Here is a 23,369-nt window from a genome sequence, read left to right on the forward strand (position 1 = left end):
ATTATAAGAGGAAGATTTATAATCATCTGGCAAGCAACAATTTGATTTCAGATAGTTAACATGGTTCGTCAAGGGCAAGTCGTTTCTCTCAAACCTCATTGAGTTTTTTTAAAAGGTGACCAAGCATGTAGATGAGGGTAGGGCAGTTGACGTGGTAGACAAGGACTTCAGTAAAGCCTTTGATGAGGTTCCACATAGTAGGCTGATGGAGAAAATGTAGAGACATGGAATTGAGGGTGGTTTAGCAGTTTGGATTAGCAACTGACTTTCTGAAAAAGGCAGCGAATGATGGTTGATGGAAAATATTCAGTCTGGAGTCCAGTTACTAGTGATGTGCCACAAGGATCTCTCTTGGGACCTCTGCTGTTTGTCATTTTTATAAATGACTTAGACACAGGCACAGGTGGATGGATTAGTAAATTTGCAGGCGACACTGAAGTCAGTGGAGTAGTGAACAGTTTGGAAGAATGTTGCAGGGGGACTTGGATAAACTGCAGAATTGGGCTAAGAGATGGCAAATGGAGTTCAACACAGCTAAATGTGAAGTGATGCACTTTGGGAAGAATAACAGGAAGGCAGAGTACTGGGTCATTGGACAGATTCTTGGTAGTGTGGATGTGCAGAGGGATCTTGGAGTCCATGTGCATAGATCCCTGAAAGTTGCCACCCAGGTGGATAGTGCTGTTAAGAAGGCATGCGGTGTGTTAGGATTCATTGGTAGAGGGATTGAGTTCCAGAACTGCAATATCATGCTGCAACTCTACAAAACGCTGGTGCGGCCACACTGAATATTGTGTACAGTTCTGGTTGCCATTTTACAAAAAGGATGTGGAAGCATTGGAAAAGCTGCAGAGAAGATTTAGCAGGATATTGCCTGGTCTGGGGGGGAAGATCTTGTGAGGAAAGGCTGAGAGACTTTGGTCTGTTCTCATTGGAAAGAAGAGGGGTAAGAGGGGATTTGGTAGAGACATACAAGATGATCAGAGGATCAGGTAGGGTAGACAGTGAAAGACTTTTTCCTAGGATGATGACGTCAGCTTGTACGAGGGGGCATAACTACAAATTGAGGGGTGATAGATTTAAGACAGATGTCAGAGGCAGGTTCTTTACACAGCGAGTGGTAATGGCATGGAATGCCCCACATGCTAATGTAGTCAACTCAGCCATATTAGGGAGATTTAAACAATCCTTAGATAAGCAATTGGATAATTTTGGGATGTTGTAGGGGGACGACCTGAGAATTGTTTACCGGTTGGCGCAACATTGAGGGCCAAGGGCCTGTTCTGCGTTGTATTGTTCTATGTAACTCCAGTCTGACCAATTGCACTTGCCTCAGTCTGTTCTCGATCAGTGTTGACAGTGTGATTAAGCGAAAATTGCAAAGCAACAATCCGTTCACCATTTGCCCAGTTTTGTTCTACCAGGATCATTCAACTCTGGGCATCTTTCCAGCCTGTGTCTACTCTTTTTGAATAAACATTAATTGGCTTACAGCCTCTGGTTGGGTACGATAACAGAAGTCGAATAGTCAGTGGAAACTTTAAAGTGAAGTAGAAATTGGTCAGAATCAAATCTAATATCATTATCCTGGGTAATGATACACCCCACTCCCTATAGTGCCAATCTGCTTGTACAGGCTACTACTGTTCGTTTGGCCACCACATGCTCCCACTTCATCAGCACCCAAGCATGGTGTAACCATGGAAGTAAGGTAAAACGTCATACTCTGGCCTGCTGCATGGACCTATTGATGGCCAGTTTAACCAGGCATTTATCAGACCCACAAAGAGGTCCTTGCATGCTGTCTGTTGTTCATGCTCTCGCTCACTCTTTTACTCTTGCTCTTGCTCTTTCTCTCTCTCCCCCCACCACTACCACCACAATCTCCCAATGATAAGTTAGGAGTGAGGGGCTGGAGTACAACCAGAATTATCCGTACTTAGAAACTAAGCAGTGCCACAAACCCAGAGGGACATCATGGGATAGTGGTGTTAGCGCTCAAACATTAATCAAAGACCCTGTTGATGATCTGGGGACCGGAGTTCAAATCCCTCCATGACAGGTAGTAGAGTTTGGATTCAAATACAAGCTTGGAATTGACATTCTAGTGATGAATGTGAAACCAATGTTGGTTGTTGGAAATTCTCCAAGTAACTCCCTCCCTGACTTAGTACCTGTCTATCAGATGTATGTCTAGATGATAAAACTACACACATTCAGCAAATGGAGAGTATTCCAACAATACATGAATTTCTTCACTATCCAAGCTAGCACGTAGAACAAGCAGGTTGTGTTATCTACCACCTTAAACATCCATTTCATTCATCATCAGTGTGTTTTGGCAGCAGCATGTGCTCCTCTGAAAATGTCATGTAATAACTTCCCAAGACTCCTTTACCTGCATTCTCTACTACCAAGAACGAGGGCAGCAAACCTCACCATCAGCTAGTGTCCCTCCAAACCCCACACCACTTGGAACAATCTGGTCATTCCTTAAGTGTCCCTGGATCAAAATTCTAGGAACTCTCAAATATAAGTGTCTACATGTCCCGCGTCAACTGCAGTGAATCAAGAACAAAGCTCGTCCATTATCATCTCAAAGACCATGTTATTGATGGGCCACACATTCTGGCCTTGCCAACAGGTTTACTTTGTACTAACTTCCTCATGCTAAAGTGGTATCCTGTAAAAGCAAATTTTGATAGTTTTTCTCCTTCTTAGAATACCCTCACAAATATGGGCCAGAGGGAGGCTGTGCTGACCATTCAGTGTTTGAAAGAATGAAGAAGTACCAGATGTCAGCTGTAGAAGAGCCAACGCCACAGGTGAGGGAGCCTGAATCTCTAACATTAAAGTGTTAATTGTAATGCAGCATTGCATTTAATCTGAATGATACTGACTACAATGGACACACCATATCTAAAATTAGATATTTCTGAATGTTTCCATTTCAGAATCCAGTATTCAGCAAGTGCTGCTGTGATGGCAAGGTGTTAATTTTTTGTTGATCTTTTAATTCAACATTGTTGCCTTCTCCATTAGTCATGAGGTCACATAATAATATTCAAAGAATATAGGGGCAATGTAGTATCTGAGCTAACATTGTTACAGCACATTTATGTGGCTATTTATCTCATTGTTGTTTGTAGAATCATGCTACATTCAAATTGCATGCCATGTTTCTCTGCATAAACTTCTTTCGTGTGAAGTACTTGAACAGGTATAGACTGGAGAATGTGAAAGCTAGTATATAGATGCAGCTCCTCTGGGTAGGAAATTTCTTGCATGTAGACACACTATTACTGATTCTTAGCCATAAATTTTGAAAGACAGTACCTGTTACTCCAAAAGAAATAGAAATGTCATTGTTAAAAGTGAGGTTTGTTTTTGATGACTATGTCAGTAAATCCAAAATGGATTTTATGATTCCCTTAGAAATACAAATTAAATCTCAAGATGTTTTTGCTGGGTTATCTTGACACCTGGTAACAAGTGGAGACTTCAGTTTTTGGAAGTCGGGTTATCGGTATACTGCTTGACCGTCTGTGATTCACTAGGCTAAATGACAGGACTAGAATGCAGAATGTTGCCAAAGTTGAAATAATGGGAGAAAAGATCAAAACAATTGGATTATGTTAGACTTGATTTACTAAACACAGAAGGTCTGGGAAACTGCGGGGGAAAAAATAATTAAGGGATTGAGATTGTGGGTAAGTACAAGATGTGGACCTGATCCATTCATGCAGTAGAATGCAGAGGGATAAAGGAGATGGAACAATGAGCATTAAAGAAACATTAGTGACAAAACTGTGCCCAATTCAAGCCAGCAGAGATTTCTAAACTTTAGAATTAAGATGGCAAGTAGTGTGCAGTGCAGGGAAAGAATCTGGGTGAATAGCAAAAATTGATTAATACCCATATCCAACAGCTGAATCTTTATTTTTCCTCCATATGATGTTTTTAAGACCTGAAAGTCATCCGGTTTCTCAAGTCTTAATACAAATTTGAAATGGAAGCAATGTAAACTACTGCCATTCTGAGGCATGACCAAGTGCTTTATTGTGATATTGGGATCTCTAAAGTTAGCAATCAAATCTACTTGGTTTTTCCTCTGTATATTTTTGTATATACTCGTAGAAATGATGAGAATCATGTTTTATACCAATGTATTTTAGGAAAATAGTTTCTAAAAATAATCATTTAAGAGAAGATGAGCTGCTCACTGCCAGTAAACAGAACAATAAAATGTTTGGTATATTTCTTCAAGAATTATAAGAATTTGCTGTAAATGATGGCACTCAGACATTTTCTGAGAGTTTATCATACGCCTTCAATATGCAATTAATGCAGGCAAGATTGCTGAAAGTGGTTCTGTCTCATGGCTTAATAAATTATCTTAAAGTCTAAAGAACAAAGTTTCCTCAGTCTCCTGGAAATTCAAACCATGTATTTTGGTGGTTGATGACCGTTTTTTCCTCTACTTAGACATAGACATAGAATACATAGAAATACAATATGTATTTCTTCTATCTCCAGTCAAAACGTCACAACCTGACTGTTCCTTTGAGGCAGATATCAATGAGAGATTGCAGTCATTATTATAGATCATTGTTGGTTATCTCCTGTCTTTAATGTAGTTGCAGGCATTTCATTTCTAATGATATTAGCATCCACTTCATTTTTTGTTTAACTCTTGTCTTTTGCTTTAGAAACCTGTTGATTTTGAACATGAGTATGATCACAAACCAGTTATTTTGAGAAAACGGCGTGCAGCTCCAGAGGAGAAGAACACTTGTCAGCTTTTTATTCAAACAGATCACCTGTTCTTTAAATACTATGGTTCAAGAGAAGCGGTTATAGCGCAGGTATGAAATAGAAAGTAAAATCATTTATTAAAAGTGCGCGCATATGCACATGTAACTGAATTAAAGTCTTCACTTCATGGCTTCTGTTTTAGACGTCTTTAGATTTAATCCCATGTTTGGAATTTGTTGGGCTGAATTGCTTATGAATATTTGAGGCTGACAAATAAGCTTGATTTCAACTTTACGTGGGAGTTCAAATATTTGATTTTTGACAGCATTTTTAGAAATGGTTCAAAATTGCTGTGAATTGCCAAGCATAAATGACAGTTCAGTTCATTTGAACATATTAAAGTTGCGATACTTTTAATTCTTTCTCCTTCATTAAGTAACAGTTCCTTACTTGTGTTTCTCTTCCAAATGAAGGCCCTTGTTCTGTTGAAAATAATTAATAAAGATTTTGCCCAATTTACAATTCTCTGAAGCACCTATTTTTGAATTTAACATCAAATAATTTCTGAAGTGAGCTGATCCCCAATTAATTTATTGCTATTTTGTGGAATAATTTCTTGATAGGAACCCCAGTGATAGAGTTGACAATATGATATAGTTTGGGAGCGGGATTATTTTTATATTTAGTGTCACTTATAGTAAGATCATCATGGTTGATTTAATTTAATTGCAAATGTATCCTTTGTGATGGTAATTTACATTGCTACAGAAGGGTTCAAGATGGTTTGGTAGTTAATTTAATAAAACACCTTCAATTTGGAAGAATGTTTCTCTAAAATCTATTAAAGTTAATTTAAATACTTATTTTCTGGTTAGCTGGTAAATCCGATCTGAGTTTGAATGCAGTTGATAACTGGCCAGATGTTATCTCAGCTTTTGAAAATGAGCTTATGTGCCAGTTTGCTTATTTTAAATTAGATACAAGCCCTTTAATTAATTATACATTAATACACACAGCAAACTCTTTTTCAATTGATTTAATACTGCAATTGAGAGAGGAGTAAGGATGGTTGAAAAATGAAAAATTGCTTGTTCTAAATTTACTTATCACTTTAGAAGTATTATCCATTAGAAATTTTAACAAAATATCTTTTTTAAAGCTATTTCAAGGCGTTTGTGCTTGAAATTTATCTCCCTTCAAATTTATTTATAATTAAATGTATTTATTTTGTTTCATGTACAGATTTCAAGTCATGTCAAAGCAATTGATACAATTTATCAGACAACAGATTTTCATGGAATTAGAAATATCAGTTTTATGGTCAAGAGAGTGCGTGTAAGTACTGATTCAAAGTTTGCTTTATGTTTCGAGGGCATACTATGCTGATGGACAACTCTTTGTATTTTGAAAAGGAGGTCATCACTGTTTGACAGTATGCATCAGATACCAGTGTTAGTCGAATGCTAGTCATCTTGCTGAAGTTTTTTCAGAATTAATCCAGTAATATTTCTGGTTCTCCATCTCCTGTGTTGTCGCATGCATATTTTTCTAAAACCTAAAATCATTTACTAAAGGTTAAATTATTTCTAGACAAGAAAATTGCAAAACTTACCGGTCCCGTATTCCAAACCCTCCAACTTCCCCGTGTATGGAGTTCTTTGCATTTCAACTTGTTTTGTGTTCTCAGAGTCCACTAAAGTTCACTACTTGAGATCATTGAGAATCTGTCATTTGAAGTCTGGTAAAGGATTTGTATGTTGTCTAATATGCTGCATTTCTTTAATGCTCCATTGTGTTACCTATGGAGTGTGTGCTGGCAGATAGTTTCAACACTCATTCTATCCTCAATTTTGGCCTGCTCCCATTCTATCGCTTGTAACCATGGCAAGGCATTCTGAAGGTTGGAGTGAATTGCTGAATTTGAGAAGTAACTGCCTGACACCAGAATTACTATTCAGTAAATTATTGTGCATAAATAATATGCTTGCTTTTCCCCTGGAATGCTCCTTTCACTGTTCACATCAATGCCTGCCCAACGTTTCACATGCAAGAAGAACTATCTTGGAAATGAGTGACAAAGATAGTCTTGATAAAATAAACAGCAAGCGCTTTAAATCCTTGTAGAGAGAGAGAGAGTGTGTCAAAGTATGGGTGGGCAAAAGGTTTGACAAAAGCAACATTTTCATTATGGTCAGTGTACAATGCATTGAGAGAAATAAATAATCATTTAATACATTTATTCATTTACCTTATTGTGTGTGTTCCCCAGAAAAAAATCCTTTCTTTTCCACTGTCTTAACTAAGATGATGAACAACACTGTCTTTCAGATCAACACCACGAGTGATGAAAAAGATAGAAGCAACCCATTTAGGTTTTCCAACATTGGTGTGGAGAAATTCCTTGAACTCAATTCGGAACAGAATCATGACAATTATTGCTTAGCCTACGTGTTTACAGATCGTGATTTTGATGATGGGGTTCTGGGACTGGCTTGGGTTGGTGCACCAGCAGGTAAATGTTTGCAGACTTTGCTGTTTCCAACCACCTGTGATTTGTTGAGAAACAATGACCAAAGTTGCTAGTTATTTCCAACACAGACCTTACTTGGACAATGAGTACAAGCAAGGTATATTTATTAGAAATTATAGTTTCAAGAATGATTAGATAGGATGTAGTCTTGGTTAAAATAAGTTATTTGTTTAAAAAACTTTCCTTGTTCAAATAGTTTTCGAAGATTGGGCTTTTACTGTAGTATAAGTAACTCACTTGTACTTTCATGTGCATTTAAAGCAGGCAACGAACTTTGGAAGTAGTTTCACCATTTCAAAAAAAGTTAAAATTCTAACCAGTCAAGGGGAACAATGAATTGGGCTTAACTGATTCATTAGTTTATATCAAAGATCCTTGCTTTGTCTCCGATTATTTTGTGAAGATTTTAATGACTCATGCCTTTGACATTTCATACCCATAATATTTCTAGAATGTGTTGCAGAGATCCTCAATGTGTCATTTTGAAGTATGGTGTAGTTGTAAAGTTTTTTTTTGAAGCTTTATTGCATATGAATGAACTTGTCTGCCCATGTGAATAAATGGAGGTTACTCCATATTTGGAATTAAATTGAAAACTCTAATCCGGTATCATGAGCCGCAGCAATAAATCTAGAGACAATATTTGTGGAAAAAATCTAATTAAAATGTGAAACTGTTATTACTTGTAAATTCATGTTACTTAAATTGTTGCTTGCTTTACTCATGTTGAACTGTTTCCATGGTTTTGTACATTTGATCAGATTTAAGTTGCAATGGGACTTGTGACATTTATTCCTTGTTTTCTCATTATGTTTTGCAAGCCAGCAACAATACTGAAATGTAGAGTTTCTTGTGCATGCTTCCTGTTTTCCTGACAGGAGGAAGATGCCCCTGAATTGTTTAAATATTCAGTTTCCACTAAAGTGCTATAAAAGTAATTACAGTTTTAGACTCTCCACCAATGAAGCATTGGTCATGTGGGAAATTGAGTCTGCACCAAGTGCACAGTGATTAATATGGTTATGCTGGTTGCTCTGAAGCATTAGCTGAATGAAAATTCAATTCGCTAGTTGCTACAAGCAGCTAATTATTTTTTAGCTTTGTTATCTCTGAATCTGTTGACCCACTGCAACATATCGGAGCCATCCAGATAAAATGTAGCAGAGTCAAATTGACAGTGGATGCGTAGAATAAACAAAGGCTTAAGTGAGTGAGTGGCAACTTGAAAGGATATGATTGCTGTCATGTTTAAAACTACTGAATTTAGCCAGGTCTCACTAGTCCTTTTTAATACTTCAAAAGACGGCTTTTTTTTGTTGTCCCTCTGGCTGTTTGAAGCCATTCTTTTTGTTCCGTAGTGTGGATGCTGTTATCCTGCCAGAAAGCAGTGGGTGCTGCAGTGGCTCCAGTCTCTTGACATACAAGAAGGGGGCTTGGGAGCTTTTACTTTTTGTTAATTAACATCTCAATAAAGAACACCCCAGACTGGAAACAGTGCAAATGGGTAAAGAAGTTAAGGCTTATCCCTTCAATGAAATTGATACCAGGAAATAGCAAAGAACAACCAAGCAAGTTAAATATCTCTGAAAAACAAAATTTAAAGCCACTGAGCAGTCAGCTTTCTAAATTAAAAGGAAACTCCTCTTGGAAGTAGAAAACCACCATTATGAGTGTTTTTTTTAAACAAGTAAGTTATGTATTTATTGCCCCATGATACACCCAGGAAAACACATCTAACAAAATATATAAACTTTTAAAAAAAATTATCCACAATACAGTTTGTCTTTCAAGAGCTGCGGTATATCCATATGATACAAAAACTATTTGGATTAGATACCATTTGTATTCCAGAATAAGCAGGTTCCCTAGTAAGAGGAACATCATGGCTGCTAATTTTGAAAAAAATCTAGTATTTTTTTGATGTCACTGGTTAATGAAAGAGCTGCTTATTGATCTTTATTAGCTTTGTTGCATTAACAAGAAGTGTAATCAGATTCTTATCATTTTTAGCTTTTGCAGTTGTGGATGCAGTCTCTAAAATTGTTCAAATCTTGTTTGTATGGAATATCTCATTTATTGTTTTCCCCACTCCACTGAATCACAATTGAGCAATATGAAAGCGTGCAATGTTTCTGTTGGTTGATGAAATACAGCTCAAAATATTTTTGTATTTTTAAGTACTGATCCATTTATTTTCTGTTTCTCGACTATAGGAAGCTCTGGGGGGATATGTGAAAAAAGTAAACTTTATTCTGATGGCAAGAAGAAATCACTCAATACTGGAATCATCACCGTTCAAAACTATGGCTCTCATGTTCCTCCTAAAGTCTCTCACATCACATTTGCTCATGAAGTAGGGCACAACTTTGGTTCTCCAGTAAGTATCAAACTAATATAATTTGCTTTAATTAATTTAGCTCCTGCTCATTTCCCTTGGAAATCTTAGAGTCACTAATTAAATTACAGGTCATTCTGGTTGTAACATACATTTCATCAATGCGAATTAGCTATTATGTGTTTGACAAATTGTGGACAATATTTGAATAACACAAACGTTCTGCTGAACAGGTTTGGTGATCTTCTACAGCATGATTTTCTGTAGCGGTTTTCCATTGTGCAATTTTCTATAACATGGGGTTGCAGAGGAATGAAACTGTCCCGTTTATGGCAGAATGACCTGTAGTGGACTTCCTAGATATTTAGTCATAGAGATGTACAGAACAGAAACAGACCCTTTGATCCAACTTGTCCATGCTGACCAGATATCCTAAAGTAATCTAGTCCCATTTGCCAATACTTGGCCCAGATTCCTCTAAACCCATCTTATTCATGTACCCATCCAGATGATTTTTGAATGTTGTGATTGTACCAGCCTCCACTACTTGTTCTGGCACCTTATTCCATAGACACACCACACTCTGCGTGAAAAAGTTGCCCCTTAAGTCTCTTTTAATTCTTTCCCTTCTCACCCTTAACCTATGCTTGCTAGTTCTCAACCTGTCCCACCCCAGGGAAAAGACCTTGTCTTTTTACTCTATCCATTACTCCTCATGATTTTATATACCTCCATATGGTCACCCCTCAACCTGTGCTTCAGAGAAAACAGTCTAGCCTATTCCTAGCATAAAATATTTTAAGTGTGTAATTTCAAATTTAGAGTGTTCTCCAGTTTAGGGATTTTGATCATCCTGTTAGTACTGCAGAAAACTGCTGCTGTTGAAGTGCAGCTGTTTTAACCTGTGCTGTTTCTTTGAGCCTAACGTCTATTAGAACTAAACAAGAAATCTGATCTCCAGAAACACAAATTTGCTGGGAAACATTCAGCAAATCAGGGAACTTCTGGAGAGAGGGAGGGGCATTTCAAGTTGCTGACTTCTCATCAGAATTCTAACTCAATATCTACAGTGTTTTACTTCTAAAAATATGGTTCTCCTGCTGAATGACTCCTTGTAAAAGATTGCTGTGGATTTGGCACATCCTCTGGTCAGTTATATGAATTGTCATTGTTATCAGTTGCTGCAAAAGTTTGTTTTAAAAAATGCTTTTAACACGCCACTTCTAGCTTGTTTTGTGAGTACAAAATTAGGTGCATGTGCAACCTAGCCTTTGGTTCTGTCATATTTGCATGTAGCATTTGCAGTACAGTTCCAAGACTTGCATGTGGTTAAAGGTATAATGCAAATTTGGGCAGCACGGTGGCACAGTGGTTAGCACTGCTGCCTCACAGCGCCAGAGACCCGGGTTCAATTCCCGCCTCAGGCGACTGACTGTGTGGAGTTTGCACGTTCTCCCCGTGTCTGCGTGGGTTTCCTCCGGATGCTCCGGTTTCCTCCCACAGTCAAAAGATGTGTAGGTCAGGTGAATTGGCCATGCTAAATTACCTGTAGTGTTAGGTAAGGGGTAAATGTAGGGGTATGGGCGGGTCGGTGTGAACTTGTTGGGCCGAAGGGCCTGTTTCCACACTGTAAGTAATCTAATCAAATGAATAGTTTATATTGATCAAGACTAAATCACGGTCAAAAACTGTGTAGTTGGAGCATTGCAAAGCAAGGAAAGAAGTTCAATTGTTCAGGTAGGAAGCAGTAATTATTGTAATAGGGAGAAAATGTGACAATCAGTACTGCTAAAGCAATGGTAGCCTGAAAATGAAACTCTGATGAAGGCACACAGGTCTCATTCTGTGAAGAGTAAGTGGAGATCTGAAAGCTGCAGCAACAAATCCTCCGAAATAGAAGAATGCTTCAAATTATTAACCTTTTTTGGAATTTTGAAAGGAATAGTATTTTAGTTATATGATGTGGAATGCGGAAATTCCTATTAAGTGTAACATATGAAAATGAACCAACTTTTGATCAGATCGGATTTATTAGGTAGGTAGGAGAAAATGTAGGAAGGGGTTCTGGTTTAATGTTGCAAAAGTATAATTGCACTTTTCCACTCTGCCCAAATCCTCTAATTTTTTAACTTCATATTTTAGATTAATGTATTTGTTGATGTGTGAAGTAATAAAGATTAAAGACCCACAAAAAGCACATTAATCTTACATTGTGATGCTAAAATCTTCTCAACTTGGTGATGCCTCCCTCTATTTTAGCTCTTGGTTACAAAGGATAAATTGCTGTGAAGACATTGTTTGATAAAATGCAGGTATTTAAAGAAGTGCGGACCTCTGATCTGGTTCCAACTCGCAGCTTTTGTCAGTTACTAAGAAGTTGCATGAGGATGTGTGATAGAAGTGTTTAATTGATAATTTATTCTTTGCTGTGCAAGATTTAAGACGTAATGGTGGGAAAAATGACTTGTTTGGATATTTATTTCGTTTTTTTAAACATTGAGTTAGCTTTTTAAACTTGCAATATTTTGTGTGATCTGAATGAGAAATGTTGGTGGTTTTTTTTTGGTTGGATCTTGCCCATCTGTTATATTTATCACAGTGAGCAGAGGTACAAAGGCTAACAAAGCTGTCAATGAAATTCAGCGTCCTATTGTTTTTATTTATCTCCTCAGCATGATTCTGGCTCTGAATGTACCCCAGGAGAATCCAAGTCTGGAGACCTGAAAGAAAAAGGCAATTATATTATGTATGCACGCGCTACATCTGGTGATAAACAGAACAACAATAAATTCTCTACCTGTAGCATTAAAAACATCAGTCAGGTCCTTGACAAGAAAAGAAACCACTGTTTTGTTGGTAAGTATAACAGCACTACTGAACAGAAGTAGTAAATTATAATTTTAAGCTTTTTCATGGTACAGTTCTATACTAGAAATAAAATATTAGTGCTATCCAGGTTCTGTCTTTAGAGATCCAACTAACAAGCTGCAGTTTTTAAAATATGTTTTATTTGAGTTTGACATTTTTTACTGATTTCAGCTATTGCAACATGCCTATTTCCATCTCATGCACTGGGTAATGAGTTACCTGTTGTTGCTGTTCTGTTCTGGATTAGTATTTGTAAGTTCAGAAGTGGCATCTGAGTTGTTGAGAGTTCACTTATGCACTCAATGTTGATACTAACTTTGAATTTCTTTTTAAAGAATCTGGTAAACCCATTTGTGGCAATGGTTTAGTTGAAGAGGGGGAAGAATGTGATTGTGGTTACAGTGACCAATGCAGAGATGAATGCTGCTATAACGCAAATGAGGCAGAAGAGAAGAAATGCAAGCTTAAACCAAACAAACAGTGCAGGTAAGCATTTAAGCTGCAAAGACTTTGTGTTGAGCGGTTTTATTTTTTGCTTTATCCATCTCATCTGCATTGAACTAAGTGCTATTTTCAGGGCTCAGTGTATGAGTGGGATGGAGCTTTCTTTCACTGAGGCAAGTGCAATAACAGAACTATTCTTTGTAACAGATCTGTATGTATAAAATCTTCATTTCTTTTTAAAAACTGAACAATTAGCAAAGAGGAGGAACATTCAATTGTGATTTAAACATAAATTTAAATTGTTGATAGCAATAAACCTGTTGCTGTAGCCTATTTGGACTAAGATCAGCCTCAAGTTGACAGATGCTCCAAACAGACATCCAGTTAAAGTTGATTTCATTTTTGATCTAACTTGGTCAACTCAAACAACCACAATTAGAGAAATTCTCCTGGGATTTCAAGTTGCTGCAACCATTGTGACTTATGAAGCTTCAAATCCTGAGTGTTACTATTTTCAACTCATAGATGTCCACTTCAATGATTATGTTTAAAAAGGTTACTTAGAGATCAATCCAACTTAAAATTGTAGAATTTGCTTGTCTGTGATATTGTTCAACGCAAAATTCATAGGCCTGGTTAATCTAGGATGTAGGTCTCATAAGGTCTAAATCCAATGCTGAAAGACATGAATATATCTGATACAAGAGTAATTTAGTTGTTTGGCATAGCTCGTTATACCACAGGTGTAACCTCGATCATACTGCTTTCTTGCTACTGGTTAATTCACAGATTGGCACTACTTTGTATCTCACTTTTCAACAACAGCATTTGCATTCGACTGCTGAAGGAAGCAGAGAAGTTAATAGAATTGACCTTGTTCTGAGCTTCTCCCACGGCAGAAGTTGAAATAAATAGTAACTTAGAGCTTTACCAATACTGCAACACATACAAAGGATGTTTAGTTTACAGGTTTTTTTAGTCTTAATGCCACATTGTTTGTTGAATTCAAATTCCATCACCTTTCATGTCAGGACTTGAACCTGGGTCTCCAGGATATTACATGGGTCTTTGAGTTAGCCTCCCCTCTGGCTACTTGGTTTTGTTGTTTGCCCCATGTACACATTTCTTCTGAATTGTCTGTCTCTCTCTAGTCTACTCCATTGTCTTTTAACATTGGGGAATTAGACCATAAGTCATAGGAGCAGAAATTAGGCCATTCAGCCCATAAAGTCTGCTCTGCCATTCAGTCATGGCTGAAAAGTTTCTCAACTCCATTGTCCTGCTTTCTCCCCATCATCCTTGTTCCTCTTGATACTCAAGAACCTATCTATTTCAGTCTTAAATATATTCAATGGCCTGACCTCCACAGCCTTCTGTGACAATGAATTCCATAGATTCATCATTCTCTGGCTGAAGACGTTTCTCCTTATCTCTGTTCTGAAAGGTCTCTACTCTAAGGCAATGCCTTCGGGTCCTAGTCTCCGATCAATGGAAACATCTTCCCCACATCTACTCTGTCCAGGCCATTCAATATTCTGTATGTTTGAATGAAATTGTTTGCATACCCCCCCCACCCCCACCCACCCCAAATCCAAATCTTTCAGTACTCCATTGAGTATAAACCCAGAGTCCTCCAACGTTCCTCATATGTTAAGCTTTTTGTTCCTGGGACCATTCTTGTGAATCCCCTCCAAACACACTCCAGGCAAGTACATCCTTTCTGATGACTACAGCCCAGAACTATGCACAATACTCCAAATGTGGTCTAGAGCCTCAGAAGTACATCCCTGCTTTTACGTTCAAGTCCTTTTAAAATAAACGTCGTCATTGCATTTGTCTCCCTAACAACTCACTCAACCTACAAGTTTACCTTGTGGTGAGAATCCTGGGCTATAGAACTCCCAAGTGTCTTTACACTTCAGATTTCTGAATACTCTACCCATTTAAAAAATAGTCCAAGCCTTTATTCTTCCTACCAAACTACATGACCTCACACTTTCCTATGCTGTACTTCAAATGCCATTTCTTTGCCAACTCTCCTAACCTGTCCAAATCCTTCTGTAGTCTCCCCACCTCCTCAATACTACCTGCCCCTCTATCTTTGCATCGTCAGCAAACTTAGCCAGAATGCCCTGAGTTCCTTTATCTAGATCATTAATGTGAAAAGTTGTGCTCCTAACACTCAGCCTTGCGGAACACCACTTGTCACCAGCTGCCATCCTGAGAAAGATTGTCTTATCTCCACTCTCTGCTTTTTGCTAGACAGCCATGCTTCTATCCATGCTTGCACCTTGCCTCCGACACCTTGGGCCCTTATTTTAATTTAATGACCTCCTGTGCAGCAACTTGGTGGCATAGGGGTAATATCACTACACTAGTAATCTAGAACTGAAAACTATGTTGCTGGAAAAGCGCAGCAGGTCAGGCAGCATCCAAGGACCAGGAGAATCGACGTTTCGGGAATAAGCCATTCTTCCTGAAGAAGGGCTTATACTCAACATCGATTCTCCTGGTCCTTGGATGCTGCCTGACCTGCTGCGCTTTTCCAGCAACACATTTTTCAGCTCTGATCTCCAGCATCTGCAGTCCTCACTTTCTCCTAGTAATCTAGAACCCCAGGCTAATGTTCTCAGGACATGGGTTCCAGTGTTGCAGTGCTAAATGGTAAAATTTGAGTTCAATAAAAACTTGGAATAACAAGCAAACCTAATGGTGACCATATCATAACTGTCTGTTGATGTTTTTGGGGAGGGAAATCTATCCTTTCAAAACAAAATAGATGCAATAACCACACAATACAGGTTAATGGTTACGATATTATAGCCATGGTTCCAGAATTGGGAACTAATTATCCAGGGGTTTTGAGTTTTAGAAAGGAAAGGCAGGAACAAGAAGGTAATGAGAGAGCATTGTTTGGATGGTTGGGATAGACTGGACAGCATGAAATGGTCTTGAATCGAATGATGTCAAATCAATATGGGAGATGGTAAGAAATAAAAAGTAAGAAGACGACATGATGGGTAGCTTGCTGAGCTGTACTTTGGCAACAGTTGAGCAACAAAATTTAAGAAAGACATTTAAGAAAGTACTTGGATCACAGCAGGAACAAATTCCAGTGAAGGAGGAGGATTCAAGGGGGGAGATAAGCCAAGCATGATTAACCAGGGAAAGTAAAGATAGCATCAGATAGAAAGGAAAAAAACTTACAATGTGAGAACGATTAATAGTATGCTAGAGGATTGGGAAATTTCAAAACCAACAAAAAAATTACCACAAGTTATTTGACACAGTTTTAAGTTTTTGATGAAAAGTTAAACTTGATTAATCACAAGTTGCTGAGTACAGATCACTGTACAAGTTGCTATCTTCACTTACATTTATTACCATTCATTATTTGAAACAATGTGAAGTTTGTTTACTGCAATGTTGGTAGATTTGAAGTTATGCTAAGGAGAACGTGCTGAGTTTGATAGGAGACAATCTCAATACTTGAGTATTATCTTTACAGTTTTATATTAAGACCTTTTTATTTAAAATGGTGCAAGAATTGCAGTCACAAATGCCGGCTGATTAGTTATGAAGTCCTATTTTGATTATCCTGCGGCATTTTAACTATCTACATGCAGCTTTCCCGCTCAAACGATATCGAGATGACTTGCTTAATTTATTTCCTTGGTGAACAGTTTGTAGTGATTTGGAGAGAGATCAGCCAAGTGGGCTTCAGAATGAGTTCCCTGATTGGGGTTGGTCTGGTCCAATCAGGGAATCCTGGCTGACAGATTTAACAAGAGTGTCAGGGGTTCCTGATGATGGACTTTTGCCCGAAATGTCGATTTTCCTGTTTCTTGTATGCTGCCTGACCTGCTGTGCTCTTCCAGCACGACTCTAATCTTGACTCTAATCTCCAGCATCTGCAGAACCCACCTCCGCCAGGGGCTCTGCTCACTCTCTAGGAGCTAGTTAGATCTGTGTCTTGTACTGTGCAAGTGTAAATAAAAGTAACTGGGTGATAGGACATCTGCGTTTGAGGAATTATTTTAGTAGCAATGAGAGAAAAACATTTTCCTGAGGAGATTCACTGCAACAGTTATCTGAGTTGGGATTAACATTTCTGGCGTTGTGCCGCTATTTGTGAAACTTAATTTGTTCAATCCTGTCGTCGAAAACTGAGAAAGAATACATTGTCTTTTGCCGAGAAAAAATATTAGGAGGAGAAAAAGCAACAAGAAATTATCCTGACAACTTTTAGGCCTGCAGTTATTACAAACGCAATGTTTCCTGAGACACCAGATACTAAAAGAGTTGACAGATTTAGTTCAGGAATATTACAACCCCCAGCTGCGTCTAATTCTGAAACTGTATTGGTTTTATTCAGCAGTTTGCAAACCAGGGGAATCGGATCAGGTTTTTTCACGCAGTTAAGGTGACTGGCAGAGGCATGAGATTTTTGTTTAACTCTAAGTGAGATGCAAGAGACTGGTTTAGTACGTGGGATTAATGATGTGTCCGTGCAAAAGTGCCTGCTAGCAGAACCCCAACTGGACTTCAAACAGGCATTACAACTGGCTAATAAGCTTCAGGGTATTACAATGGAAATGGACTGTCAGACTGAGTTTGGGGAACACCACTTGAGTGAAGGCTATTGCATAGCCACACTTGGGGCATATCCTGAACAGAGGTCAGCCCACAGCAAAATCTCAAAACAAAGCCAAGCCTTGGCCAAATGGTTGATGTTTTCTTGAGGATCCAGACTGGCAGGTGTCATAAAGCTAGTCCCTTTTTTTCCTAAAAGCTGTTCCTTGGCTCAAGGAGACCCTACTCCTCAAACAAATCCAGGACAATAAACTGGGCCGGGCTCTGTTGAGTCTGGTTTGATACTCAGTTGAAAAGGTTTTTGAGAGGCCTTTTGTGTATATGTAAACAGAAGAGCCTTCGGGCCAAAGTGGTCATGCTTTAGAATTGACTTGTATAAAGGGAAGGGAGTAGTCAGCTCTCTAGCTATCTGAGCTGAGCAGTTCTAGTTCAACAGGGAGCTGTGTGGAAACACTCTCTTTTCTGTCCTTCAACCTGTAAGCATGTGCTCCATTTATACTAGGTTTTAAAGAGAGTTTGCTTATTGGGACTTGTGTGTATTCAAAATGGCATAATTAAGTCTAGCTGGATAGGTTGAGTTCTGTAGGGGTTTTTTATTCTGTTCTTTGTGTTTCATTCTGTAACTTTGTGAATAAATTTTTGTCTGTTAAAATCTAGTAGTCAACCCAACTATCTTACTCCAGGTAATTTTCACTGTACCCTTATTGAAACAAATTGCAAAGTTATGGTCTGGGGCTGCCTGCTTAAGAATGTTTTGAGTGGTCTGGCCTACTTCATTACACAGGCCATTATAGTCACTGTTGGTACACGGACTTGAGACAGCAAAAGAGTCCTACTCAGCCTGAATTGAGTAAGAGAACCCTGGCCGGTATCCTGGACAGTGCACACCCTGGAAAGTCCACCAACATCTGGTTTGACACAGCTAAATTGCTTAGTTGCATCCAAATCAGAACAAATCAAAATAAAAATCTGTTTAAATAGTCACCTGGTTCTAATGGAGACTGATACCAGCAAGGCCGTTTCAGTGATTGCAGAACCAGATTTTACCAAGATTCACTCTGGACTCTAACCAGAAAGTCTATCAGAACTTGTGGCCCCGCCCTGGCTGAACGTTGAGGAAACCTCTTGAGGAAGTGATGAAGAAGGCAGATATCGCAGTTTCAACGCTGTTACCACCCGCAGAAGCAGAGGAGTTTCTACTGAGACAATGAGTACGAGAGGCAGGCCACGATCCAGTACATGCCGTCAGTATCTGAGGCAGATTTGGAGGAACCGGACTTGGTGCAAAAATACCCCAGGAGAAGCTACAGAGAAGGGAAAGAAACGGGTCTACATTCTAGAATTTAGAGAGAGAGAAATGTAGAGATTAGAACAAGGTCAGCCAGGTGAAATTCACAGAATGTGTTCCCTGATTGGGGGCTGCTCGTCTCAGCCAATCAGGGAGCTCTCTCCAACCAATATAAACAGCAGTGTCAGAGATTCTGCTCTAGCTGGATCATTGTCTTTTGATTAGATTAGATTAGACTTACAGTGTGGAAACAGGCCCTTCGGCCCAACAAGTCCACACCGACCCGCCGAAGCGAAACCCACCCATACCCCTACATTACCCCTTACCTAACACTACGGGCAATTTAGCATGGCCAATTCACCTGACCCGCACATCTTTGGACTGTGGGAGGAAACCGGAGCACCCGGAGGAAACCCACGCAGACACGGGAGAACGTGCAAACTCCACACAGTCAGTCGCCTGAGTCGGGAATTGAACCCGGGTCTTCAGGCGCTGTGAGGCAGCAGTGCTAACCACTGTGCCACCGTGCCGCTATACATATGTCAATAAAGGGTGACACGATATGACCTAAGTGAAGTTATTTCACATTTGTTAAAGCCTGATGTCCCAAACTTGTGTGGAGCAACAGTAAAATGGAGGTGCATAGCAACTCCAAAGAAAGATTTATTGCAATTACTTCAGAAGAGTCCCATCGAATAACAAAACAGCCAGTAGTATTCTGCCTGTTTTTATATTCTTATACAAATTATATGAAGTGGAATTTAGTTTGAAGGTTGTATATTAAATGGGAAAATTTCCTATACTTTACTCCTTGTTAATGAATTTTACATCTACCATGTGTTAGGTATCACAGATGTTTTGCAATGGCATTGTAAGCTAGGCAGTAGGTGTAGTGATGCTAATTATTTTTGAGCGTTTATAAATATTAGATGCCATAAGTGTTTGTTTATTTTTAAATAAATTAGAATTAACTTGTTTTTTTAATGCAATCATGTGTTGTAGCCCAAGTCAAGGACCATGCTGTACCAGACAATGTACTTTCAAGCCCGCCAATGAAAAATGCCGTAATGACTCTGATTGTGCAAAGGAAGGGAAATGTAGTGGTGGAACAGCTGTATGCCCAACATCTGATCCCAAGGACAATTTTACCCTCTGTAATAGAGGAACCCAAGTGTGTATTAAAGGAGTAAGTAGTCCATATTGTACATGTCACTCTACTTTTCTGTGAACATGTCTGAGAGCAGTTGGACCTGCAACATTTTTTTTTAGATAACACTTAATTTTGGTACATAGTGTGCAGGGTCAGATTAGTTTATGCATACGATTAGGTAAATTTCCTTTACATGAGTATTGTGTTTTGTTATGCTTAATACTATATTTTTTTTAAAATGGGTATGAATTTGAGAATGTTCTTAGGTATTTAATGGCACTATCCGCATAATAGGGCCACACAGTGGCTCAGTAGTTAGCACTGTTGCCTCACGGCAGCAGGGATCTGGGTTCGATTCCAGCCTCAGCAGGCTGTCTGTGTGGAGTTTGCATGTTCTCTGTGTCTGTGTGGGTTTTCTCCGGATTCTTCCCACAATCCTAAAGATGTGCAGGTTAGTGAGTTGGCCATGTTAAATTGCCCACAGTGATCAGGGGATGTGTAGGTTAGATGCATTAGTCAGGGTTAAATACGGGACAGTACGGGAATGGGCCAGGGTGGACTTGGGCTGAAGGGCCTGTTTCTTCACTGTAGGGATTCTAATTTCTAATAGCTCATGATTTTTATCTGTAAATCATATCAATTTTATAACTTCGTGTTCCTGTTATAGGAAACATTGAAAAGTAAACTGCTTGTTTCAATCTTTTTATTGTTGAAGTAACTTTACATAAGTTAAAATACATTTTTCTTGAATTAAATGATTCCTAAATGTTCGTACTCAATATGGATAAAATTAATTTTCAATAATCTCGTCTAAAACCAACTTTTACTCAAAATCTAAACAACAGCCTCTAGTTGGTTTTATTTCCCTAGCTAGGAATTTGCTGTTGGAGTTAACAAATATTGGAGTTAAAAATAATTGTCCTTTCTCCTCCTCATCCTCTTCCTCCTCCTCATCCTCCATCCCCAACATACAAAAAAAAGCAATGTTCTGGTTCGATCTGTGAGAAGTACAAGCTTATGGAGTGTACATGTTCAAGTCTGACAAATGAAACCGAATTGTGCCATGTTTGCTGTATGGAGAAACGTAAGTGCCATGTTATATTTGAAGATTTACCAGTTCCTCAATTTTCAGATGATGCGCAAATTTGATTCAAGCAGTTGCATTATGTTCAGTAAATGTGTTGTCATCATTATGATGTGTGATCCACCTAAAGACACAGCCTTGGTTCATAGCAGTCTTTCCTCTCTTTCTCCTCCATGCTATGCCAGTCTTTTCATTTGCCTGGGGATTCGTTCAATTTTCATGTCAGTCAGCAGTAATATTATTTTTCTTCCTCTTGTTCTATAACCTTGAAATCATCACTTATAACATCCCTCTTCCTCTTAAGATGTACCTGGCTTAAGATATCTATCTGTTCTTAAATGCATTCAGTGAATTTCTTTTGCGCTCACTCAACAGCACCTCATAGTTTATCACTGTTTTGTCTCGTTAATGCTTTCCATTCTCATTCGAACTCTCATTTTAACAATATTTAGCAAGTTGACCTCCACTTACCATAAACTTCAAGTGTCTGATCCATATAAAACAACTCTCCAAATCAAGCTTGTCACAAGTCACTGTTATTTATTCAGAATTTTACTTAATAACTGGATTTTATTGCAAAATAAGTCCTTTCCAAATGCTATCTTGTTCTTCTTTTGTCATTGCATAAGGGATAGCATTACAGCTGTGCTGAGGGAGGATATTCCCAGAAATACATCCAGGGACGTTATTTGGGTGGAACTAAGAAATAAGAAAGGGATGATCACCTTCTTGGGATTGTATTATAGACCCCCCCAGTAGTCAGAGGGAAATTGAGAAACAAACTTGTAAGGAGATCTCAGCTACCTGTAAGAATAATAGGGTAGTTATGGTAGGGGATTTTAACTTTCCAAATATCGACTGGGACTGCCATAGTGCTAAAAGTTTAGATGGAGAGGAATTTCCTAAGTGCATACAAGACACTTTTCTGATTCAGTATGTGGATGTCCCTACTAGAGAAGGTGCAAAACTTGACCTATTTTTGGGAAATAAGGCAGGGCAGGTGACTGAGGTGTCAGTGGGGGAGCACTTTGGGGCCAGTGACCATAATTCTATTCGTTTTAAAATAGTGATGGAAAAGGATAGACCAGATCTAAAAGTTGAAGTTCTAAATTGGAGAAAGGCCAATTTTGACGGTATGAGGCAAGAACTTTCGAAAGCTGATTGGAGGCAGATGTTCGCGGGTAAAGGGACCGCTGGAAAATGGGAAGCCTTCAGAAATGAGATAACAAGAATCTAGAGAAAGTATATTCCTGTCAGGGTGAAAGGGAAGGCTGGTAGGTATAGAGAATGCTGGATGACTAAAGTAATTGAGGGTTTGGTTAAGAAAAAGAAGGAAGATTATGTCAGGTATAGACAGGATAGATCGAGTGAATCCTTAGAAGAATATAAGGAAGTAGGAGTATACTTAAGAGGGAAATCAGGAGGGCAAAAAGGGAACATGAAATAGCTTTGGCAAATAGAATTAAGGAGAATCCAAAGGGTTTTTACACTTCTATTAAGGACAAAAGGGTAATTAGGGAGAGAATAGGGCCCCTCAAAGATCAGAAGGTGGCCTTTGTGTGGAGCCACAGAAAATGGACAAGATACTAAATGAATATTTTGCATCAGTATTTACTGTGGAAAAGGATAAGAAATATACAAACTGTAGGGAAATAGATGGTGACATCTTGCAAAATGTCCAGATTACAGAGGAGGAAGTGCTGGATGGCTTGAAATGGTTAAAGTTGGATAAATCCCCAGGGCCTAATCAGGTGTACCCGAGAACTCTGTGGGAAGCTAGAGAAGTAATTGCTGGGCCTCTTGCTGAGATATTTGTATCATTGATAGTCACAGGTGAGGTGCCGGAAGACTGGAGGTTGGCAAATGTGGTGCCACTGTTTAAGAAGGGTGGTAAAGACAAGCCAGGGAACTATAGACCAGTGGGCAAATTGTTAGAGGGGATCCTGAGGGGCAGGATGTACATGTATTTAAAAAGGCAAGGACTGATTAGGGATAGTCAACATGGCTTTGTGAGTGGGAAATCATGTCTCACAAACTGGATTGAGTTTTTTGAAGAAGTAACTAAGAAGATTGATGAGGGCACAGTAGTAGATGTGATCTAGATGGACTTCAGTAAGGCGTTCAACAAGGTACCCCATGGAAGACTGATTAGCAAGGGTTCGATCTCATGGAATACAGGGAGAACTAGCCCGTTTGGATACAGAACTGGCTCAAAGGTAGAAGGCAGAGGGTGGTGGTGGAGGGTTGTTTTTCAGACTGGAGGCTTCTGACCAGTGGAGTGCCACAAGGATCTGTGCTGGGTCCTCTACGTTTTGTCATAAA

The 23,369-nt window shown here is 38.8% G+C and overlaps 1 protein-coding gene across 1 annotated transcript in view; it reads left to right on the forward strand.

Moving 5' to 3' along the window:
* Positions 1-23,369, forward strand: part of adam10a (ADAM metallopeptidase domain 10a) — a 158,199-nt gene that overhangs the window by 122,831 nt on the left and 11,999 nt on the right. The window contains exons 5-13 of the mRNA XM_060853003.1: positions 2,722-2,825; positions 4,710-4,865; positions 5,998-6,090; positions 7,084-7,267; positions 9,499-9,662; positions 12,293-12,476; positions 12,824-12,974; positions 19,816-19,999; positions 20,945-21,047. Of these exons, the coding sequence (XP_060708986.1) occupies positions 2,722-2,825; positions 4,710-4,865; positions 5,998-6,090; positions 7,084-7,267; positions 9,499-9,662; positions 12,293-12,476; positions 12,824-12,974; positions 19,816-19,999; positions 20,945-21,047 (1,323 nt within the window). The remainder of the gene's footprint in view (positions 1-2,721; positions 2,826-4,709; positions 4,866-5,997; positions 6,091-7,083; positions 7,268-9,498; positions 9,663-12,292; positions 12,477-12,823; positions 12,975-19,815; positions 20,000-20,944; positions 21,048-23,369) is intronic.

This window comes from Hemiscyllium ocellatum, chromosome 39, assembly GCF_020745735.1.
Source record: "Hemiscyllium ocellatum isolate sHemOce1 chromosome 39, sHemOce1.pat.X.cur, whole genome shotgun sequence".
Lineage (NCBI taxonomy): Eukaryota > Metazoa > Chordata > Chondrichthyes > Orectolobiformes > Hemiscylliidae > Hemiscyllium > Hemiscyllium ocellatum.